A 22003-nucleotide genomic window follows, 5' to 3' on the forward strand; every position below is an offset into this window, starting at 1 on the left:
GGGAAGAAGACCTGGGTTCGAATCCCTACTCTGTTCCTTCCTAGCTAAGTGTTGTTGGACACACGGCTTAGCCTCTCAGAGCTTCTGTCATAGGTAGAATGGTGGTAGTAACACCTCCCTCCATCCCTCATCCCTCCAATCATGTGGATCAATGGAAAAGCACCTAGCCCTTGCACAAAGCATGCAGGGGGTGCTTGGCTCAGAAGCGCCTGTGCTTATAAAAAGGAACAGAGGAAGGTATGTAAAGCAAAGGGAGGTGTAGTTAATTCTGCCTGGGGAAGTTGTTTCCCTCCTCCTTTACTTTGTTAAGGCTGTTGGTTGCAAGGAATAAAAACTCATTTCAGAGGCGATGAGCTGAAAGAGAAAACTATCATAAGGCTACAGGGTAGCTCCTGGAACCAGAGGTAGGAAGGGCAGTGGAGATTGCAACTACTGGGAAGATCTGATTGGCCAGCTTGTGTCAGGTGTCTACCATGGTCCAATCTGCGGTGGGGTTACACAGCAAACAGGTTTCTGGGGCTCCCTCTGGGATGGCTCTCAGTGGAAGGTGGTTATATGGGCTGGGTGGGCTACCCCCAACCATCTCTTATCTTTGGTGCAAGGAGAACATTAAGAGGGCCCAAGTTCAGCTTGATCAATGGGGTGAAGTCAGAAATTTGCCTTCAGTGGCAGCTATGCTCTCTGCCCTGGTTGTTGGGGCCGGGGGTCTGTGAAAAGAGGCCAGCTGCCCAGGAGGCAGCATTGCCAGGGGTTCCTGGCACTGGAGGCTCAGTTTCGAGTCTCAGTTTCTTCTTTTCAGCAAATAGGCATTTCAGCTGAGCACCTGCTTTCGGTGCCTGTGTGGCATGGATGGGGGCTGTATAAATACCTGAGATATCTCTTCCTTGAAGGAGTGTACAGTCTAGCAAGGAGGTGAGGGAAGCTATTTCTGTCAGTATCTTACCCTCCAGGACAGAATTTGATACAAAGGTAGAGATGCAACAGGTATTAAGAGCATGGCCTTTAGCATCAGAGAAACCTGCCTTCAAATCCCAGCGCTCTTGCTCTCTTTATCATTATAACTTGGGGGGAAGTCGTGCAGCTCTTTGCAGGTCAGTTTTAAATCCATCCTATAGGGTGATTACGAGGATGACCTGAATGTACAGGTGAAGGAAACCGAAGCTGCCTGCACCATCCCCTGTTTCTACCGATTGAAATCCTACCTCTCCTCCCAGCTCCAGCTCAGATATCACCTTTGGCAGTTTTCCTGGCAGGAAAATGCAGGTCCTTTATCACGCTTCCACAGCCAGCTCCAATGACCATAGTAATCACCATGATCATAATGGCAGCTAACATTTGTTGAGGATTTAGTATATGACAAGGACTGTGCTAATCCTCACAAACCCCCCTAAAGCAGGTACTCTTAGAATCCCATCTTACATATTAGGAAACTAGCACAGAGAGGTTAGTTCACTTACCTAAGGCCACATAGTCAATAGGTAATAAAGCTAGGATCTGAATTGAGTCTGTGCATTGCCAAGGCCCTTGCTTTTATCCACTGCTGCCTGCATTGTGCCAGACACTTTGCAAGGCCCCTTCTCTCCCTGACATTGATTATTAAGTTTTGAAATGGCAATCCTGGGGAAGATAATGCCTCCCCTGCTGGAGAAGGTAAGCGTCAGGGAGGTGGCCTGAAGCGAGGTTACAGGTTAGCAGAACCTGCTTAGCCAGACAGATGCATCTTTTGTATTTGAATCTGAGTGACCCTCAGAGCAAACCCAAATATGGTCTATACTTAACTATGGGCATTTTTAAGCCTAAGGGATTGTGGGAGGTCAGTTTAAATAGCAAGTGATGACTGGTCTTATCACCGCGGTGTTTAAATAGAGGCTCTTGTTGGCGGACGAAAAGCAGGTGTTGGAACAGGTGATCGTAGCTGAGATTTCACTCGGACACCACTACCCAAGCAAGGTTTGCTGCGTCTGTGACCTTTGGCTGCTTTTCTGGAAACAGTTTTTTTCCCAGAGTTGTAGCTGGGAGAAGATCAGTTCTTGGAACCAGAAGGGTCCACCCTTAGAGCTGTTGCTAATAATAGTGATAGTAAAAAAGAAAATGGTAAAGATAATAGTAACAAGCCAGGACTGTGTTAGTATTTTTCATGTGCCAGGTGATCTTTCCACACGTGCCTTATTTCATGTGACGTGACAATCCTGTGAGAGTTTACAGTCGCTCCACTTTTCAGAGGGGAGGCTGAGGCTCAGAGAGTTAAGCTGATCCCCCCCGAAGTCACACAGGACCCCAGCCCAGGACTGTTGGTCTTTGTCATCCACCCAGGGAACCTGAAACAGAGAGAGAAGTGACTTTGGTCTTGCTGCCCTGCCCTTGATACTGAGGTCTGTTGAAGCCACACTGAGAAAGCCACAGAGTCTGACACCTTGCTGCCTGCTCTTCGTGTGTTGCCCTCATCCTACTCCCCTCGCCAGTGGCAAGTCTCCCATCCAGAGACTGTGCTACGAGTATAGTGACCAGAAGTCCTGGCTTGTGCCTCATGTCTGTGTATATTGATAGAGCCTCCTCTATTCTCCCAATGTCCCACTTGGGTCTACCTGTGTCCTAATTATAAGCTTCCTGATAGTTTGGAGGCCTCACTACCTCCTCATCTGTAATATGTTGGGGAGCACAGTGTTGGGGGGACACGTTCAGGCCTGGCCCTGACGCTTGCTCACTCTGTGACTCTGGCCAAGTCTTGGTCATTCTCAGGTAGCTGAGATCCTTGTACTTGCCTTCAAGATGAGGATGGCCCCTGCCCCCTTCCTCCCTCTTTCCCACCTCAGTGGACTGTGCCCAGTGAAGTCAAGAGCCAGTTGGGAGCTGGATTAACTGTTGCCTCCGAAACATCCTCCGTATCTGACATTGCAGGTGAAGGAAGTCAAGAACCAGAGACTGCAGGTGAAGACGCTGGCCTGAGGCCAGCACCAGGCGGTTCTCACAGACTGCCCCTCTGTGGGAAACTGTTATTTCAGTCTAGGACAGACTCTTGCAGTCCAGGGCCAAGTCCCTGTTCTGGATTAGCTGTCCACGTTTATTTGTTGAACACTTACACTTTAGGTAACTTATGTGAACACACCTGGAATAGTTCCTCTGCAGAAGGGGAGCACAGGGGCTTGTCCAGAGGCAGAACCCACCCAGGCACCACCCCTCACCTCCCTCCCTGCTGGCATCCCCAGGCACACCCATTGACAGTTTTCAAGCTCTGAGGTCTGGAAGAGGAGCTTACTGTCAGGAGTTCTCAACTCAACCTCAACTCTTAGGCCAGACACCTGAGGGCTGCTAATAGGTGTATGTTCAAACTGTGTAACCCCTGGGCCAGTGGCATTGCCTTTGCTTGACTTTAAATGCTCATAAAGTTGAACTAAACAGCACTTCCCAAGGGCTTGGGGCATAATTAACATCGGTGAAGCCCTTTGAAATGCCTGGATGAAAGGATATTTAATTATATTGCGCTGTTACTAAGCACATCTGTCCATAGCTGGTTATTATGCATGGAGATTAATGTGTTTGTGGAAATGGCCTATAAAAGAAACCTCAGCTGCCCACATCACGAGTGGGAATGTAGCACTTATGAGGCGGAGTTTTTTTTTTTCCTAATTTCTTTTATCACTTGTGAAGGACACCCCAGAGCACACAGTGGGAGACGGTCCGGGGGAGTGGTTACCACCAGGAGACTGGAAATCAGGCCTCGAGCCACACAAACCCTTTCGTCCCCACCTTGGGCATGTTCTTGTACTTCTCTGGGCCACCCTTTGTTCAGAGTAAAGTCCTTTGAGCTTGTATGCAGGGATGAGGACTCCTAATAGTCCCCACTTGGTTGGTTGTGGTTGTGGTTGTGACCCAAAGACAATGCATGGAGAGGGCCTCGCACCACACCTAATCTGTATGTATGAAAATACTCCAGGAAGACCGGCCTTTATTAACCTTTTAACCTTGTTTTAACCTTGTTTTTAACCTTGTTTTTCCTGCTGCTCAGACTGGTTATCCTTGTGAGTTTTATAATTTTTATTTTTTAGATTTCAGCCCTCACCATTCTCCTCCCCAAAATAGTGTTGACTTGTCTGTGCAGTGGCAGCAGCTGGTTTTCCTTCTTTTTTTTTTTTTGAAGATTTTATTTATTTATTTATGTGACACAGAGAAAGAGAACAGAAGCAGGGGCAGTGGCAGGCAAAGGGAGAGGGAGAAGCAGACTCCTCGCTGAGCAGGAATGGGTACAGGGCTCCATCTGAGGACCCTGGGATCCTGACCTGAGCTGAAGAACCACCCAGGTGCCCCCCAGGTTTCCCTTCTTGATCTCTTTACTTTCCCATGGAAGGTTGTTAACAACACAGTCTCAGGCAGCCTTGTGGATTTTGTCCTCATCTCGTCAGAGGACAGCTTAGTCTCTTGGGGTTATAGGTTGAACCATTTGAAACTGCCATTTCATGTAGATCAGAATGGCTGAACAGTGGCAATTTCATAAAATTCACCCTAATTCTAAGTCCCCAAGGTAAGTGCTTTCTTCCCATGATCTCAGGAAGGCCACACACCAGCTCTGAGAAAGCAGCACTGTCGTCCCAGCTAGCCAAGGAGGTGAAACAAATTTCCCAGCCCACCTACCTTTGAACCTATCTGTAGCCCTGTGACCCCTGCTTTTCCTCTGAACAGCACTCACTCTGGTCTTAGCTTTCTGTACAACCCCTGGAGCCTATTTCCAGTTTGCCTTTATCCCCATAAAGGAAATAAGGCAGCTGTGAGGTGTTGTTGGAGCCAGAATCAGTCCTTTTGTCTCCTACCTGCCCGAGGCAATTGCTGTAGAATGACTGCCAGTTAATACTTTCAGCCATTAATCATTAGTGTAGGTAAACTGAGTTTCTGGGCTGATTGCCAGACAGGCAATCGACCCCAATCTCTACCTCCATGAGGCTAAGGTCCTTGCTCTGTATCCTCTGTACCACACTTAGGAAAGGGCTTCCTTTGGGGTATTCAGACTTGACCCCTAAAGAAACACCGTGTATTTCCTCATTCATATCTTTGGTTGACATCTAAAACTTAAAACTTGTGTTACAAGTTTATGTTTGTAAAGTATGTCATTTCTGGCACATTTTAATACTAGTATTTTTTTTATAGCCCCTGGAATATAAAGCTCCCCTACCCCCCGCCATCAGCTTTGTGAAAAAGCTCTTATTTAGCAGTTGGAAATTTTACATCATTCCTTTTTCTCCTTAATTTTGTATTTCCCTTACGTTTCCCCAACAGAATTTTGTCCACAAACAGGGTCTATCTTTTAACATTTAAAAATGGTATGAATACTTATAATACTTCTCTACAAGAAAAAATGTAAAATATGCAAATTTCACTTTTTAATATTTTCTTTGATAGAAGGTGTGAAACAACAAAAATTCAACCAAGTGAATTTTGAAGATCTGATTAGCTTTATTAATTGATTCCTGAATCAGGCAGCATCGCACCTAGCAAGTGGAGGGGAGCTCCAAAGGCCTCTAGAAAGGGAAGAGGGTTGTTGTGGGGTTTTTTTTTTTTTTTTAAGATTTATTTGAGAGAGAGAGAGAGAGAGAGAGAGAGAGAGAGGATGCATGAGAGAGAGAGAGAGAGAAAATGCATGTGTATGAGAGGAGGAGAGTAAGAGGGGGAGGGAGAAACATTCAAGCTGACTCCCTGCTGAGTGCAGAGCCAGACTTGGGGCTCAGTCTCATGACCCTGACAATGTGACCTCAACCCACCATCAAGAGTTGGCACTTGGGGATCCCTGGGTGGTGCAGCGGTTTGGTGCCTGCCTTTGGCCCAGGGCGCGATCCTGGAGACCCGGGATCGAATCCCACGTCGGGCTCCCGGTGCATGGAGCCTGCTTCTCCCTCTGCCTGTGTCTCTGCCTCTCTCTCTCTCTCTCTCTCTCTGTGTGTGTGACTATCATAAATAAATGAGAATAATAAAAAAAAAAAAAAAAGTCCTGCCTGTCTCTGGAAGAGGCTGCTGTAGCTGACTTATTTAAAAAAAAAAAAAAAGAGTTGGCACTTAACTGACTGAGCCACCCAGGTGCCGTGAAAGGGAAGACTTTTTAAATGCAAGACAAAGTTATAAACAGAAAAAAAAAAGAATTACTTCAGGTGAGTTGACCTACATTTGGGGACAGAAGGGTCTTATTAGCTGGATTACCTCATCTTCCTTTGGGGTACAGAGAGGGCCCATGTGACAGATTACCTTATTGATGCCAATCAGAAGATTCCTGACTGACCAGTTTAAGATTACATTTCTGGAGAAGGCTAGGACTTCAGCTGGGTTAGGTGTGAAGCCCCAGTTTGGTGACTTGGTGTACGTGATGCCATTTTGGGACTCTGGTTTTCTTTTTAACAGGTTCAGAAGTACTGACTCAGTTCAGAAGTTCTTTATTGATATAATTGAATAAAAGCAATTGATGAATGTAATATAAAGTTTTATAATAATTATTAAGCATAAAGTAACATTGTATTAGGAATGAATATCTCAGTGAGAAGAATGGGACTTTTTCCCCCAATATTCAAGAAAAATATTACTGATTGCTAGAATGAGACATTTTTTAGCATCAGTTCTGTTGCAGGTTTTGGGTTTTAAAGCTAGAAGTGCTGAGAACTCATTCATAAGTACATAAGTACCTGGAATGGAAAGAATGTTATTATAGCAGCATCCCTAAATTCTTTCAACTCCTTTCATGTTATAAAGATCACATAGTGATAGGGGTACCTGGGTCGCTTAGTCCATTAAGGTTCCATCCCTTGGGATGCCTGGGTGGCTCAGTGGTTGAGCATCTGTCTTTGGCTCAAGGCATGATCCTGGGATCCGGGATCAAATCCCACATCAGACTCCTCCTGGGAATCCTGCTTCTACCTCTGTCTATGTCTCTGGCTCTCTCTCTGTGTCTCTCATGAATAAATAAGTAAAATCTTTTAAAAACAAAAAAAGTTTCCAACTCCTGATCTCAGCTCAGGTCTTGATCTCAGGGTCATGAGTTCAAGCCCCACATTGGGCATCATACTGGGTGTGGAACCTACTTAAAAAAAATCCACGTATGATAAGCTATTTTTATTGACTTATTAGTTAACAATATGAAGAGAGCTTCCTTTTTTTTTTCTTCAAAATAAAGTACTATATACAGTTAATTTACAGTAGGATTTGTTTTGCTTTCACAATATAGGTTCCCTTCCCTTCTAGGTTTTTTTTTGGCTGGTCTAATAATTAAATCGGCATAAGACAGATTCATAGGAGAAAAATTTAGCTTCATACATATGGGAGCCCCAAATATGCTGAAAGGAGTAATCAAAGCAGGCAGCTTTTATACCTTTTAGACAAAGAAACAATAAATTTGTGAAGAACTGACAAGACAAAGGGGTTTGCGCTTGAGGTAGTAAATTAATGAGGTAGTGATAAGGTTTGCTCATACAGCCTTCATGGCCCTAAATTTCCTATCTCTGGTGGTAAGGATGTCTCTCTTCCTCCTGGTTTATATTGGGAGGGTACTTTCACATGGGAGATTTTATTTCCTGCTTTCAAGGGGACAAAAGGAGATTCAGAGTACCCTTCCTTTACTGGCTATTTCTTAAGTAACTTTAATTCAAAATAATCAGTTTGCCAAAAAGACATATTTTGGGGTGATATGTACTCCTCAACAATTTCTGTTAGGTTTACCAAAAAGGTATTGTCAATTATACTTATAATTTTTCACTTAGAGGCACATAGGATTAACTTACCTAGAAAGGGTTGGGGAAATTAACATCTTATTAATTTTACTACACCATTGTCTATACTGTATTTCAATACATATATTTTATTTAAAAAAATGTTTAAGTAAGCTCCACACACAATGTGGAGTTTGAACTCACAACCCTGAGATCAAGAGTCACATATTCTACTGACGGAGCCAGACAGACATCTCAATACATGTATTTTAATTATATACTATAATATTTTTTATACTATAATATTTTTTATACTATAATATTTTTAAGATTTTATTTATTCATGAGAGACACAGAGAGACAGACACAGACAGAGGGAGCAGCAGACTCCTCATAGGGAGCCCGATGCGGGACTCCATCCCTGGCTCAGGGATCATGCCCTGAGCTGAAGGCAGACACAACCACTGAGTCACCTAGGCATCCCTGTACTATAATATTTTTTCAGTATAGTATTTGTACATATAAATTTAATTATAAATTCTTTATTACATGCTTGAATATAGTCATTTTAATCCCCAACACAGTCACTAAGAAAATAAATAGTGAAGGAAATGATAAGGGAATTAAAATGGTACACTAGAGGGGCACCTGAGTGACTCGGTTGAGTGTCTGACTCTTGGTTTCAGCTCAGGTCATGATCTCATGGGTCAAAAGATTGAGTCCAGCACTGGGATCTGTGCTCAGCAGGGAGTCTGCTTGAAGATTCTCTCCCTTTGCCTCTCTCCTGGCTCATGTGTATGCTCTCTTTCAAATAAATAAGTAGAATCTTTTTTTTTATGGTATACTAGAAAATATATCTATTTAACACAAAATTAAGCAGTAACGGAGAAACTGAGGAACAAAAAAAAGACATGACATGTAGAAAACAAAATAGCAGAAATCCTTCCTTATCAGTAATTACATTAAATATAAATGACTTAAACTCTCTAATTAAAGGGAAGAGATTGACAGAATAGATTTTTTTAAAGAAACATAATACAAAAAAAAAGAAACATAATACAAGTATATGCTATTTATAAGACATTCACTTTACTTTAGATTCAAAGATAAAAATGAGGGGGATGCCTGAGCAGCTCAATTGGGTAAGCATCCAATTCTTGATCTCAACTCATGTCTTGATTTCAGGGTCGTGAGTTCAAGCCCCAATTGGAGACTACTTAAGAAAAAAAAAAAAAAGACAAAAATGAAGTTGAAAGTAAAAGGATGGGAAAAGATATCCTATGCAAGCAGTAACCAAAAGAGTTGGACTGGCTATACTAACATTAGACAAAATAGAATTTAAGATGAAAATTGTTCTGAGTGACAAAGAAGGACATTATGTAATGGTAAAAGAGTCAATTGTATCAAGAAGATATAACAATAATAAAATATAATGCACCAAAATACACGAAGCAAAAATTGACAGAATGGAAAGAAGAAATAGGCAGTTCAGCAGTTCTCATTGGAGACTTCAGTACCATACTAGCAGAAGATTGGCAAAGGAATAAAACAATGTATAGGAATAAAACCTGAGTGGCTCAGTCAGTTAAGCAGCTGATTCTTGGCTTCAGCTCACGTCATGGTCTTGGGGTCCTGGGATCAAGCCCCACATTGGGCTCCATGCCCAGCAAGGAATCTGCTTGAGATTCTTGCCCCCTCCCTCTGATCCTTCCCCTACTCGTGCATACTCTTTCTCTCTCTTAAGTAAATAAATAAATCTTTACAGAAAATAAATAAAAATACAAATACTTTAAATGCTCATCATTATCTGAGCTTCAGCATGTCATGGTCTTTTTGCTGGTGAAGTGTCTTGTCTCCATGTTGATAGCTGCTGACTGATCAGGATGATGAATGCCAAAGATTGAAATGGCTGTGGCAATTTCTTAAAATAGAACAATAATGAAGTTTGCTACACTGACTCTTCCTTTCACAAACAATTTCTCTGTAGTGTGTGATGCTGTTTGAAAGCATTTTACCCACAGAACTTCTTTCAAAATTGGAGTCAATCCTCTCAAACCCTGCTACTGCTTTAGCAACCAAGTTTATGTAATAATCCAAGTCATTTGCTTCATTTCAACAATCTTCACAGCATCTTCTCCAGGAGTAGATTACATCCATCACTTTCTTTGCTTGTCTATAAGAAGCACCTCTCAGGGCGTCTGGGTGTTCAGTTGGTTGAGCAGCCAACTCTTGATTTCAGCTTGGGTCATGATCTCAGGGTCATAGGATTGAGCCATGCATTAGGCTCTGTACTCAGCATGAGATCTGTTTCAGATTCTCCCTCTTCCTCTGCAAACCACACCCCACCCTGGCCCCTGCTCACATTCATGGTCTCTTACTCTCTTTCTAAAATAAATAAATAAAATCCTTTAAAAAATACTAAGAAGCACCTTTTATCTGTTCAAGTTTCATCCTGAGATTGCAGCAAATGCAGTCCCATCTTCAGGCTGCACTTCTCACTCTAGTTCCCTTGCTGTTAACAAATCTGCAGCTACTTCCCCCATTGAAGTCTTGGACCGCTCACAGTCATCCATTAGGGTTGGAATCAACTTTTTCTAAACTCCTGTGAATGTTAATATTTTGACCACTTCCCATGAATCACAAATGTTCTTCCTGGTGTCTAGAATGGTGAATCCAATCCTGAAGGTTTTCAATTTACTTTGCTCATATCCATAGAGAAATCACCCTCTATGAGAGCTATAGCCTTAAGATACGGATTTCTTTTTTTAAGATTTTATTTATTTTAGAGAGCAGGGAGCAGAGCAGAAGATGGACAAGCAGACTCCTTGCTAAGTGCAGAGCCCCATGTGGGGCTCCATCTCACAACCTTGAGATCATGACCTGAGCTGAAATCAAGAGTTGGATGCCCAACCTACTGAGCCACCCAGGCACCCCAAGAAATGTATTTCTTAAATAATGAGATTTGAAAGTTGAAATCACTTCTTGATCTATGGGATGCAGAATGGATGATGTGTTAGCAGGCAGGAAGACAACATCTCCATCGGAGCTCTTGGGTGACAAGGCGCATTGTCAATGAACAGTAATGTTTCAAAAGAAACCTTTTTTTCTGGGCAGTAAGTTTCAACAGTGGGCTTAAAATATTTTGTAAACCATGTTGTCAACAGATGTGCTCTCATCCAGGCTCTGTTGCTATATTTATATAACATAGGCAGAATAGATTTAGCATAATTCTTAAGGGCCCTAAGATACTTGTAATGGCAAATGAACATTGACATCAGCTTAAAGTCACCAGCTGCATTGACCCCTAATAAGACAGTCAACCTGTGCTTTTTTTTTTTTTTAAGTAGGCTCTATGCCCAGTGTAGAGCACAATGTGGGGCCTAAACCCACAACCTTGAGATGGAGACCTGACCCAAGATCAAGAGTCAGATACTGAGCCACCCAGGTGCCCCTGTCATTTGGCATTGACTTCTCCTCTCCAGCTATGAAACTTCTCGATGGCATCTTCCAATAGAAGGCAGTTTGGTCTACATTGAAAATCTGTTGTTTAATTAGCCACCTTTATCAATTATCTTAGCTAGATTTTCTAGATAACTTGCTACAGCTTCTACATTAGCACTTCTTCACCTCACCCTTTTATTTTATGGAGATGGCTTCTTTCCTTAAACCTCATGAGCCATCCTCTGCTAGCTTTAGACTTCTTCTGCAGCATCTTCCCCTCACTCAGACTCCATAGAATTGAAGAGAATGAGGGCCTTGCTGTGAATTAGGCTCTGGCTTAAGGAATGCTGTGGCTGGTTTGATCTCGTATCCAGACCACTCAAACTTTCTCTGTATCAACAATGAGGCTGTTTTGCTTTATTATCATTTGTGCGTTCACTGAACACATACTTTTTAAAAACATTTTTTTTATTTATTCATGAGAGACACAGAGAAAGGGGGCAGAGGCATAGACAGAGGGAGAAGCAAGCTCCATGCAGGGAGCCCGATGTGGGACTCGATCCTGGGACTCCAGAATCCTGCCCTGGGCCAAAGGCAGGCACTCAACTGCTGAGCCACCCAGGCGTCCCTGAATATACACTTTTAATTTCCTTCAAGAACTTTTATTTTCCATTCACAACTTGGCTAACTGTTTGGCACAGGGAATCTAACTTTCAGCCCATCTAGCTTTTGAATATGCCTTCCTCACTGAGCTTAATCATTTCTAGTTTTTGTTTTTTAATATTTTTTTGTTTTGTTTTTTAATATTTTTAAAAAACAAATTTAAGTAATCTCTTACACCCTGCAATGTGGGGCTTGAACCTACAGCCCTGAGATCATGAGTTGCATGATTTGCTAACTGAACCAGCCAGGTGCTTCAATCATTTCTAACTTTTGATTTAAAGTGAGAGACATTTGGCTCTTCCTTTTGCTTGAAAACTTAGAGGCCTTTGTAGGCTTATTAATGGGCCTAATTTCACTATTGTGTCTCAGGACATAGGGAGGCCCCAGAACAGGAAGGGAGACAGGCAATAGCCTATTGGAAAAGCGACCAGAACACACAAAGCACTTATTGATTAAAGCCACTGTCTTCTATGGGCATGATTTATGGCACCCCAGAACAATTACAGTCGTAATATCAAAGATCACTGTTTACAGATTACCATACCAAATACAATAATAGTGAAAATACTTGAAATATTGTAAGAATTACAAAATATGACACAGAGGGGTACCTGGGTGGCTCAGTCAGTGAAGCATCTGCATTTGGCTCAGGTAGTGGTCCTGGGATAGAGCCCCATGTCTAGCTCCCTGCTCAGTGGGGGGGCCTGCTTCCCTTTCTCCTTCTGCCACTCCCCCTGCTTGTGCTTTCTCTCTCTCTCTCTCAAATTTTTTTTCCTCTCAATTTTTTTTAAGTATTTATTTATTCATGGGAGACACAAAGAGAGAGGTGGAGACACAGGCAGAGGAGAAGCAGGCTTCCCCGCAGGGAGCCCGATGCAGGACTCCATTCTGGATCCCAGGATCACGCTCTGAGCCAAAGGCAGACACTCAACCACTGAACCACCCAGGTGTCCCTCTCTCTCAAATTAATAAAATCTTTAAAAACAACAACAAAATATGTCACAGACACAAAGTAAGCAAATGCTGTTGGAAAAATAACGCTGATGGACTTTGAAGCAAAATTAACACAAACCTTCAATTTATAAAACACACAATATCTGCAAAGTGTAGTAAAGAAAAGCACAGTGAAACAAGGTATGCCTGTATAAACGTTTGTGAATTTAGATTAGGCGACAGTTTTCTTTTCCTTTTTTTTTATTTAGAAAAAACTGGCTTAGGACACCAAAAGCATAGCAACAAAAAAAAATAGATAAACTTTATCAATATTAAAATTTATGTACATCAAAGCACTTTATCTGGAATAAAAATATGACCCACAGAATAAAAGAAAATACTTGCCAATCATATCTGGCAAAAGTTTGGTATCCAAATATGTAAAGAACTCTTACAATTCAAAATTTTTTGAATGTGCAGAAGATTGTACAACATTGTGAGTGTACTAAATGCCCCTGACTTGTACTCTTTAAGATGGCTAATGGTCAGTTTTTATTATATGTGAATCTTCCCTTAATTTTTAAAAATAGACAAAAATTTTGAATAAATATTTCTCCAAAGAAGAAAAATGGGTAGTAAGCCCATGGAAAGATGCTCAGCATCATTGGTCATTAGGGAACTGCATTATCAAAGCCATAATTAGATATTTCTTCATACCCACTGGGGTAGCTGTCATTAATTTTTTAAATCTTTTTTTTTTCAGATTTTATTTTTATTTATGATAGACACACACACACACACACACACACACACAGAGAGAGACTTAGAGACACAGGCAGAAGGAGAAGCAGGCTCCATGCAGGGAGCCCGACGTGGGACTCGATCCCGGGGCTCCAGGATCACACCCTGAGCTGAAGGCAGCGCTAAACTGCTAAGCCACCCGGGCTGCCCTATCACTAATTTTTAAAAAAGGAAAATAATGGGGCACCTGGGTGCCACAGTCAGTTGAGCATCTGACTCTTGGTTTCTGCTCAGGTCGTGATCTCAGGGTTGTGAGATGGAGCCCCGTGTCAAGCTCTGCATTCAGCAAGGAGTCTGCTTGAGATTCTCTCTCTCCCTCTGTCCCTCTTCCCCTCACGTGCACCCTCTATCTCTCTCTAAAATAAACACATCTGGGCAGCCCCGGTGGCGCAGCGGTTTGGCGCTGCCTGAGCCTGGGGTGTGATCCTGGAGACCTGGGATCGAGTCCATATCAGGCTCCCTGTGTGGAGCCTGCTTCTCCCTCTGCCTGTGTCTCTGCCTCTCTTTCTTTCTTTTTTTTAATTTATTTTTATTTTTTTTATTCATTTATGATAGTCACAGAGAGAGAGAGAGGCAGAGACACAGGCAGAGGGAGAAGCAGGCTCCATGCACCGGGAGCCCGATGTGGGATTCGATCCCGGGTCTCCAGGATCGCACCCTGGGCCAAAGGCAGACGCCAAACTGCTGCGCCACCCAGGGATCCCTCTGCCTCTCTTTCTCTGTGTCTATGACTAACTAAATAAAATCCTTTTTTTTTTTAAAAAAAAAGATCTTTTAAAAATAAAAATAAAATAAAAAATAAAAAATAAAATAAACACATCTTTAAAACGTAAAAAATAAATGAAAAGGAAAATAACAAGTGTCGGCAAAGATATGAAGAAATTGGAATCCTCCATAGGTGGGACAATAAACAGGTACAGCCACTATGGAAAACAGTTTGACAATTCCCCCCAAAAAATTAGACACTAAAGATACCCAGGAGAATCAAAAATAATGTATTTGTATGAAAACTTGTATAAGCATGTTAACATTATTTATGATAGAAAGTGGAGATCACTCAAATGTACCTGGTGAATGGATAAATGAAATGTGTTATATCCATATAGTGGAGTATTATTTGGCCATAAAAAGGAATGAAGTACTAGTACATATCATAATGTATGAACCTTAAAAATGTTATTCTTGGTAATAAAAAAAAATACAGACACAAAGACCACATATTGTAGGATTCCATTTATATGAACTGTCCAGAACAAGCAAATCCAAAGAAACAGGGAATAGATTAGTGTTTGTCAGGGGCCAGGGTGATGGGGAGTGGAGAGGGACTGCTAGTGGGTTTGGAGTTTCTTTTTTGGGATAGCAGAAATGCTCCGCATTTGGAGAATGGTGTGTATAACACTGATGAAAACTGGTCATTTTAAATATGTTGCAACTGTAGAAAACAGATCTGCACCCCATTTGTTGTTGTTGCTTGTTGTAGTTTGTTAGTGTTTCTTGTTTTGTGATTTTTCTAAACTCTTTTTGTAAAGTCTGTGTCCTCTGTTGTATGCAGACTGATGAAATCTATTCCTGTTAGGTGATCAGCTTGTGTTTTGACAGTTTCCTTAACTACCTAGGGCCAAAAAAAGAAAAAAATCCTCCCAAGATTCTCCAAGTCTTTGCAGATTGGCTGTGTGTTGGGGCCTTCCAATGCTTAGCCAAGCCATTTACCACTCACTCTGCCTTAGCCTTTGCTCCCTGCTTGCACCCAGCCTGAAGGCCAGCCACAGATGAAGCCTAGTGTTTTTGAGGCACGCATCCGACCCTGCTATATGCCTGGCCTTTTCAATTCCTCAGTATGTGTGGAGACTTAAGAAAGCTCTTATCCTTTATGTATCTCCTTTCCCAGACTTCCTGACCCAGCTTTTCCTTCTGTCTATTGCTCATTCTGAGTACTGTCCCTTGCCCCAAACTATTACACAGCCAATACTTGTACCTTTAAAGGTGTTGACCATAAACAACTTGGGAAGCTGACACCAGCCCTGGTATCCCTCCACGTCAAACAAAACAAAGACGAGCCCTGTGCCAATCCATCAGGGGTCACCAGACAGGTCAGAACCGTAAACACAGATTTTAAAAAATACGTTTCATGTATTGCTCTCTCTGTGTCCTTGTGGCTGCCAGAATTCTGGGGTGTAAGGGATGGGAAGCAGGCAATTTAAAATGCCACAGTGCTTTCATACCATAAAGCAACAGCTTCTTTCTTCACCTTGCCTTCCTCTGATTGTTATACATTTTTGGCTAGATTCCAGAGTTATACAAAAATGTGATTCTGATGGGTTTTGCCAGTTTATTAGTTGTTTTTCTGAAGGGATGGGTTCCTAAAATTCTCTATTCCACCACTTTTTCAATGACATCCCTCATAACATTGTGAATATACCAAAAACCACTGAATGGAATACTTTAAGGAGGTCAAAATGGTAAATTTTATGATTTGTGAATTTTTACCTCAATAAAAAAAGTGTAATGATGGATTAAATAAAGGTATGTTAGGTTTATAGAATGGCCTTAAAGTACATTTAGAGAGGCAGGCATTAAAATGGGAAGACATTAAAATACCTTAGCTGGGCAAAGAAAGGGGTTGGCGGAATCAAGTAGTAGAATCATACACACTTGAATCAGATGGAAGATGAAGGTCACCTATTAATGAATATCTGGGATAGAATCAGGTCTTGAGTCCCAGTCAAAAATTGCTGGATCATTAAGCAACCCTGGTTTATTAAGGAAATGTATCAGTTAGCTATTGCTGTGTAACAATTGCTGTGTAACAAACCACCTGAAGACCTATATTTAAAAACAGAAACCATATTACTGCTCATAATTTGACAGGTCAAGACTCTGGACAGGATCCAAAAGAATTGAAATCAGGATCTAAAAAAGATAACAGCACTTCACTATTGATTGCAGTACTATTCACAATAGTCAAGAGATAGAAATAACCTAAATGTCCATTGATAGATGAGTGATAAAAGGATAGGTTGACGTGTATACATACAGTGGAATATTATGCATCCTTGTAAAAGAAAGACATCTGGCAATATGTGATAACATGGATGAACCTTGAAGACATAATGCTAAGTAAGGTAAGTGCTATGAGCTAAATGTTTGTCAGAATCACCCCCCATTTATATGTTAAAGCCCTAATCCCCAACATGACGTTTTGGAAGTAGGGCCTTTGGGAGATCATTAGGTCATGAAGGGGTCACACGAGCCCTCCTGACGGAGATCAGTGCCCTTATAAGAAGGGATACAAGACGGGGATAATCTCTGTCTGACATGTGAGGATACACTGAAAAGGTGTCCATCTGTAAACCAGGAAAAAACTCTAAGCAGGAACAGAATCAGGCAAAACCTTGATCTTGGACTTCCCACCCTCTAGAACTGTGAGAAATAAATGTTTACTGTTTAAGCCACCCAGTCTGTGGTATTTGTTAGATCAGCCCAAACTGACTAAGACAGTAAGCCAGTCACAGACAGACAACCATTGCATGATTCCACTTCTGTGAGCTTCTGGAAGTCACAGGCACCAGGATGGTTCCAAGGGCCTGACTTGCCTAGGACTGGCCTTGGGCAGCAATGACCCCAGACTTCTTTCAGCCTTCATAGTTCTCTATTCAAGATTGAGACCTCAGAGGGGTACCTGGGTGGCTCAATTGGTGAAGCATCGGACTCTTAATTTCAGCTCAGGTCATAATCTCAGGATTGTGAGCTCAAGCCTCATATTTGGCTCCATGCTGAGCACTGAGTGTGGAGCCTCCTTAAGATTCACTCTGTCTCCCTGTCCTTCTGCCCCTGCCTGCCTCAATTCACACACTCTCTCTCTTTAAAAAATAAAAAATAAAAAAGATTTGGACCCCAGAGAGAGTTTCTGACCTGCTTGGCTTGGGTCAAGTTTGGGTCATAGGCCCATCATGGTCCAGGAGAGGATGGAACACTCAGAAAAACAGTCCCAACAAGACTTTACGAGGGGGAATTAGGGGCAAGGAGGAGTGCTCCACAGCAAAATCAGGATGCTTTTACCAGAAGAAAAGGAACATGATGGGGTGAGCATCACAGATGTTTGCAGACTAAGAGTTCTAGAGCCACATAGGTTTGGGACACCTGGGGTGGCCAAGAGGGACCAGCCTGTGAAAGCCCCTAACTTGTCAGCACATTATGGGCCTCCAAGCAGTGGACTGAGGATCCAGTATTTCCCAAACTTATTTAACTACCATTTCAGCTCTGAGATCCTGTGAGCCTATAGGAGGGACATGGTTTCTGCTTAATTCAGTCTGAGAAGAGACACAACAAAAACACATAAAGAGATGGAGAAGGACCAAGGAAGTGCAGCTCAAGCTATGAGAGCCATCTTGGGAAGAAGTAGAAGCCAGTTTCTTTGGGTCCCTCAGATGCCCCCAGTGTTGAATTGTTTTTATAAAGTGAAATGAACAAAAATCAGTTTCCTGTCTGGCCTGGTCCTTTACTTGGCTTCTGTTGGCAGTCTGGCTCTAACCAGGGGCTTCAGTGGGGGCTGGCAGGTCCTTTGGAGGTAATGTGGGCCAGCATTTACATTTTCCAGACAAGGACACACACGCCTGATGAGGGGAAGAAACTCATCCAAAGTCATGCAGTGACGAGGCAGCAGAGCTGGAATTAGAACCGGCTCAACGTCCTTCCTTTATTCTGCAACACTGCACCTTGCTGGGGCAAAGTCAAGGACAGCCATGGTGGTTTCCATCAGCAGACACCCCCTCCCTCCTCCTACCCTCACCCACAGCCCACTACCTTCTTAGCTGTCTAGGCCCTCAGCATTCCAGGGGAGAGGGAAGAGGGGACAGAGGGTTGGCTTCCTGCCTTATTGTGTGCTAATGACCTGTCTTCTGGGTGGACTGCAAGACCATTGTGGTGACTGTCATCCTTTCTGTCATTTCTTTATATTTCCTAATTATTGTACAATGAATATATGTTTGAGAATTGTCTTTTAAAGTTAAAAGAAGATGCCATGCTAAAGAATCTGAATCTTATTTTTAAGGTGACGGATATTAAATGTTTATTAAATGAAATAATTAAAAATAGCCTAAGCAAACTAGCCAGTTTAAAGAGTCTCATTGAGACCCCTTCCCTTCATAGGAACATGAAGACTCCATTGATTAAAATAGCCAATAGTATCCCCACCTGTGTTTTCTTTTGTAAATTCTGATTTCTGAATGTTGCTTGCCTGTACAGGGCTGCAGTGAGTCTGTGCAATAAGGTAGAGCAGGGCAGGTTTGGGCCTCATCATGTGACTAATGGGCAAAGGACAGAGCCTTCTGGAAGTGTCCAACTCAGGGCAGTGTTTTGTAAACTAGCATTGACCTTGGGTAGTAAAACTCCAAGAGGAGGTCTGGGGTGTGCTTTGTGGTGGATGTTTCTCTAGTTTTGTTTTGGGACAGCGAACTGTGGGGCTTCATCTGTGCCTCCAGGGCCCTTTAGCTTAGACTCAGCTCACATCTGCTCCTCTGAACTTTCTTTTCAGGAAAACTTGATCGGCGCCCTTTTGGCAATTTTCGGGCACCTTGTGGTCAGCATTGCACTTAACCTGCAGGTAAGTCTTAGTTGCTAGCACTGTCCATCTGGGGGCTCGGTGGCCAGCGCCGTCTGTCTGCCGGCACGGTGGCCAGCGCCGTCCACCTGCGGGCACGGTGGCCAGTGCTGTCCGTCTGGGGGCAGAGACACAGCCAATCGGCCGGGAGTCTGGTGCAGGCCCCAGCTGTCCCCTTCTGTGGGATGTTGCTTCCTCCACTCCTGGGCTGCGCCCTAGGAGAGTACCTTGTGTGATGTTCCAGAATCTTTCTTGATTCTTTACCCCCACATCATCCCCCCATCACCTGTCAAGTCAGATGACAGTACTCTCTGTCCCTTAGAAGTCCCTGGGGTGCCCTGGAGCAGCTGAGCCCACTGGCTTGTCTGAGCTGGCAAGCAGCTGTGGTTTGGAGCAAGCTGATAGACTGAGGAGCTCCTTGGGGCACCCCGGGAACTGCCTCACCTGGTATACAGGTGTAACTGGGAAGCTCTGGGTGTGAATTGGGTGGCAGCCCTCGTGATTAAAGCCCCTGGGGCAGCTTTCAGCCAGAGGGGGAAGGGAGCCAATGGATAAATGCCCCAGGCTTCCAGCCTCTGGTAGCTTGGTTCTGAGCTGAGTTCAGGGGTTTCCCAGAGGGTCCCCAGTGGGATGAGCCCCATTGCCCAGGGCACTGACTCCCTAACTAGTGCACCCTCCCTTCTCTGGCTCACTTTCCCACCCCCTTACTGTGCCTCCTGGAATCACCTCCCAAATCAACTGCCTCCTCCCAAGTACTGTCTCAGGGACCACTCTGGGACACCCAGACAGAGACTTGACACCTGCAGACAGGATAAGTCCTCCAGCACCCTGGCCACCTCCTCTCTACTGGTACTATTCCGTTTCTAGTTATGGTAAAGTGCTCTCCCTCCCTGGATCAGAGACATGAACATACATGGGTACCTGGTACATCTCGGCTCCCTCGCACACACATGTGCCAGAGTGGTCCTGTGTGTTTCTGAGGCCACGTGGTCTCTTGGCCACTTGTCTGGTTCATGCTCTTCTTTCTACGACTGGTGTCTCTGCTTCTGCATCTGCTTCCCTGCAGCCTTCATCATGTTCCCTCCCAAATGGCAGCTGTGGTTCTCTAAGCCAACATGACTGCCTTGCTTTCCTTGGTCACCACCCCATTTTTTGTGTCCCAAGGGCACATTTCCAGAACAAAATCTATTGGCCAACCTTGGGCCGAGTATCCACCTGAGGGAGGGCAGGGTCCACTAATACCCTGGGCAGCCCAGCGGAGCTCCCAGCTCCCCTAGCATCGGGTCTCGGAGGCATTGCAGTTAGAGGGAGACACTAAACCTGAAGCCGGGTGAACATGGGCATCCTAGACCCCGGCTCCCACTCCAGACTGCATGCTTCTGTGCTTTGCACTAGAATTGCACATCTCCAGGCCTCTCCCACACCTCCCCTGAAGTGGAGACCTGTATTTTTTCCACAGCTTCCTGGGGAGTTTCTGAGGCTTCCCAGCGCCAGTTTGAGAACTGCTGTCCTTAGAGTGACAACCCAGTATTGAGATGGCAACTGCTTGCCTCTTCTCTGAACCAGGACCCCAGAAGAAAACCTGACAAGTCTTCCCAAATAAAAGTGTATGTGGGGTTGGGGCGCGTAGATTTAGGATGCATACGTCATAGCATCTTTTACCCAAATATCTGGTCAAATTGCTTTCTTTCTCGGATTTCTAGAAGTACTGCCACATTCGCCTGGCAGGCTCCAAGGATCCCCGGGCCTATTTCAAGACCAAAACATGGTGGCTGGGCCTGTTCCTGATGCTGCTGGGGGAGCTGGGCGTGTTTGCCTCCTACGCCTTTGCCCCACTGTCGCTGATTGTGCCTCTCAGCGCCGTCTCTGTGATAGGTAAGACCGGGCGCCCCGCCATCACTCCCTGGGACCCTCCTGCCTTGCCAGCCCCATACTAGTTCGACAAAGCAGCTTTTGCTTAGTAATGTCGTTAATACCTCCAAAGGGTCCATATACACGGGCCCTGTGCTCAATGCTTTGCAGATATTAATTCTTCTCATCCTCATTTTTGAGGGTGATACTATCATTATCCCCATTTTACAGATGAGGAAACAGGGGCACAGCGGGGCAGGGCTGAGGCACAGGATGGTCTGGCTCCCTAATCTGTTTAAGATTCAGAGAGTCTAGAATTGCTTTCTATTTCTCCTGAGGAAGGAAGATATAAACTTGCACCTTTCATCTGAACACTGTCAAGATAACCCAAGCTTTCATAGGGTTCAGACATCTCATAGCTCTAACAGATGCCCATTCAGCTAATTCCCTGATCTTTTTACATCAACTGATTCCATCTCCAAAGCATTGTTCACGTTCTCACCTGCCATTTCTCTGTGATTTCTGCAATCCCAGAACCAGTGTCTTAGAACTTTTGAACCAATGAAAAGTCAAAGGAGCTTTGATGTCCATATTCCACATATCAAGTAGAATTAGGGGAAAAAAAATCTTCTCTTCTTAAATAAAAAATGTTAATAGATTAGTGAACATAGGAGTGGGGACAGTGAACTTGAGTTGAAATGTTTCCTTCCATTTGCTGGCAGGCCCCACACTCTCTTGAACTCTTCCCTGCTTTTAAAGGGGAAAGTGGTATTTTGAGTAGTTTTTTTTCTCTTGGACTTCAGAGAACCTCTTCTATGGCGCAGATATGTACAGCAACCACACACCCCTTCCGGGCCCATGGAAGACATCATCAATCAGAGTGTCCCTGAGTGAGAATTCTCAGAGATTCAAGCAGCCTCACCACTTACTAGGACTTGGCAAAGAACCGGAAACCTATTTGCTTTTTCCAATCCCATAAAGAGTCCGTCTTTTTCTTGACCAGGGTTTGTACCCTGGCAGCCCACAAAGATGAGTG

The 22003-nt window shown here is 43.7% G+C and overlaps 1 protein-coding gene across 2 annotated transcripts in view; it reads left to right on the top strand.

The window, feature by feature from the left end:
- Nucleotides 1-22003, top strand: part of NIPAL3 (NIPA like domain containing 3) — a 52809-nt gene that overhangs the window by 5206 nt on the left and 25600 nt on the right. For both annotated transcript variants that reach the window (XM_055332057.1, XM_055332058.1), the window contains exons 3-4: nucleotides 19051-19119; nucleotides 20820-20991. In XM_055332057.1, the coding sequence (XP_055188032.1) occupies nucleotides 19051-19119; nucleotides 20820-20991 (241 nt within the window). The remainder of the gene's footprint in view (nucleotides 1-19050; nucleotides 19120-20819; nucleotides 20992-22003) is intronic.

The sequence above is a fragment of the Nyctereutes procyonoides genome, unplaced genomic scaffold (genome assembly GCF_905146905.1).
Source record: "Nyctereutes procyonoides isolate TBG_1078 unplaced genomic scaffold, NYPRO_anot_genome, whole genome shotgun sequence".
NCBI classification, from domain to species: Eukaryota; Metazoa; Chordata; class Mammalia; order Carnivora; family Canidae; genus Nyctereutes; species Nyctereutes procyonoides.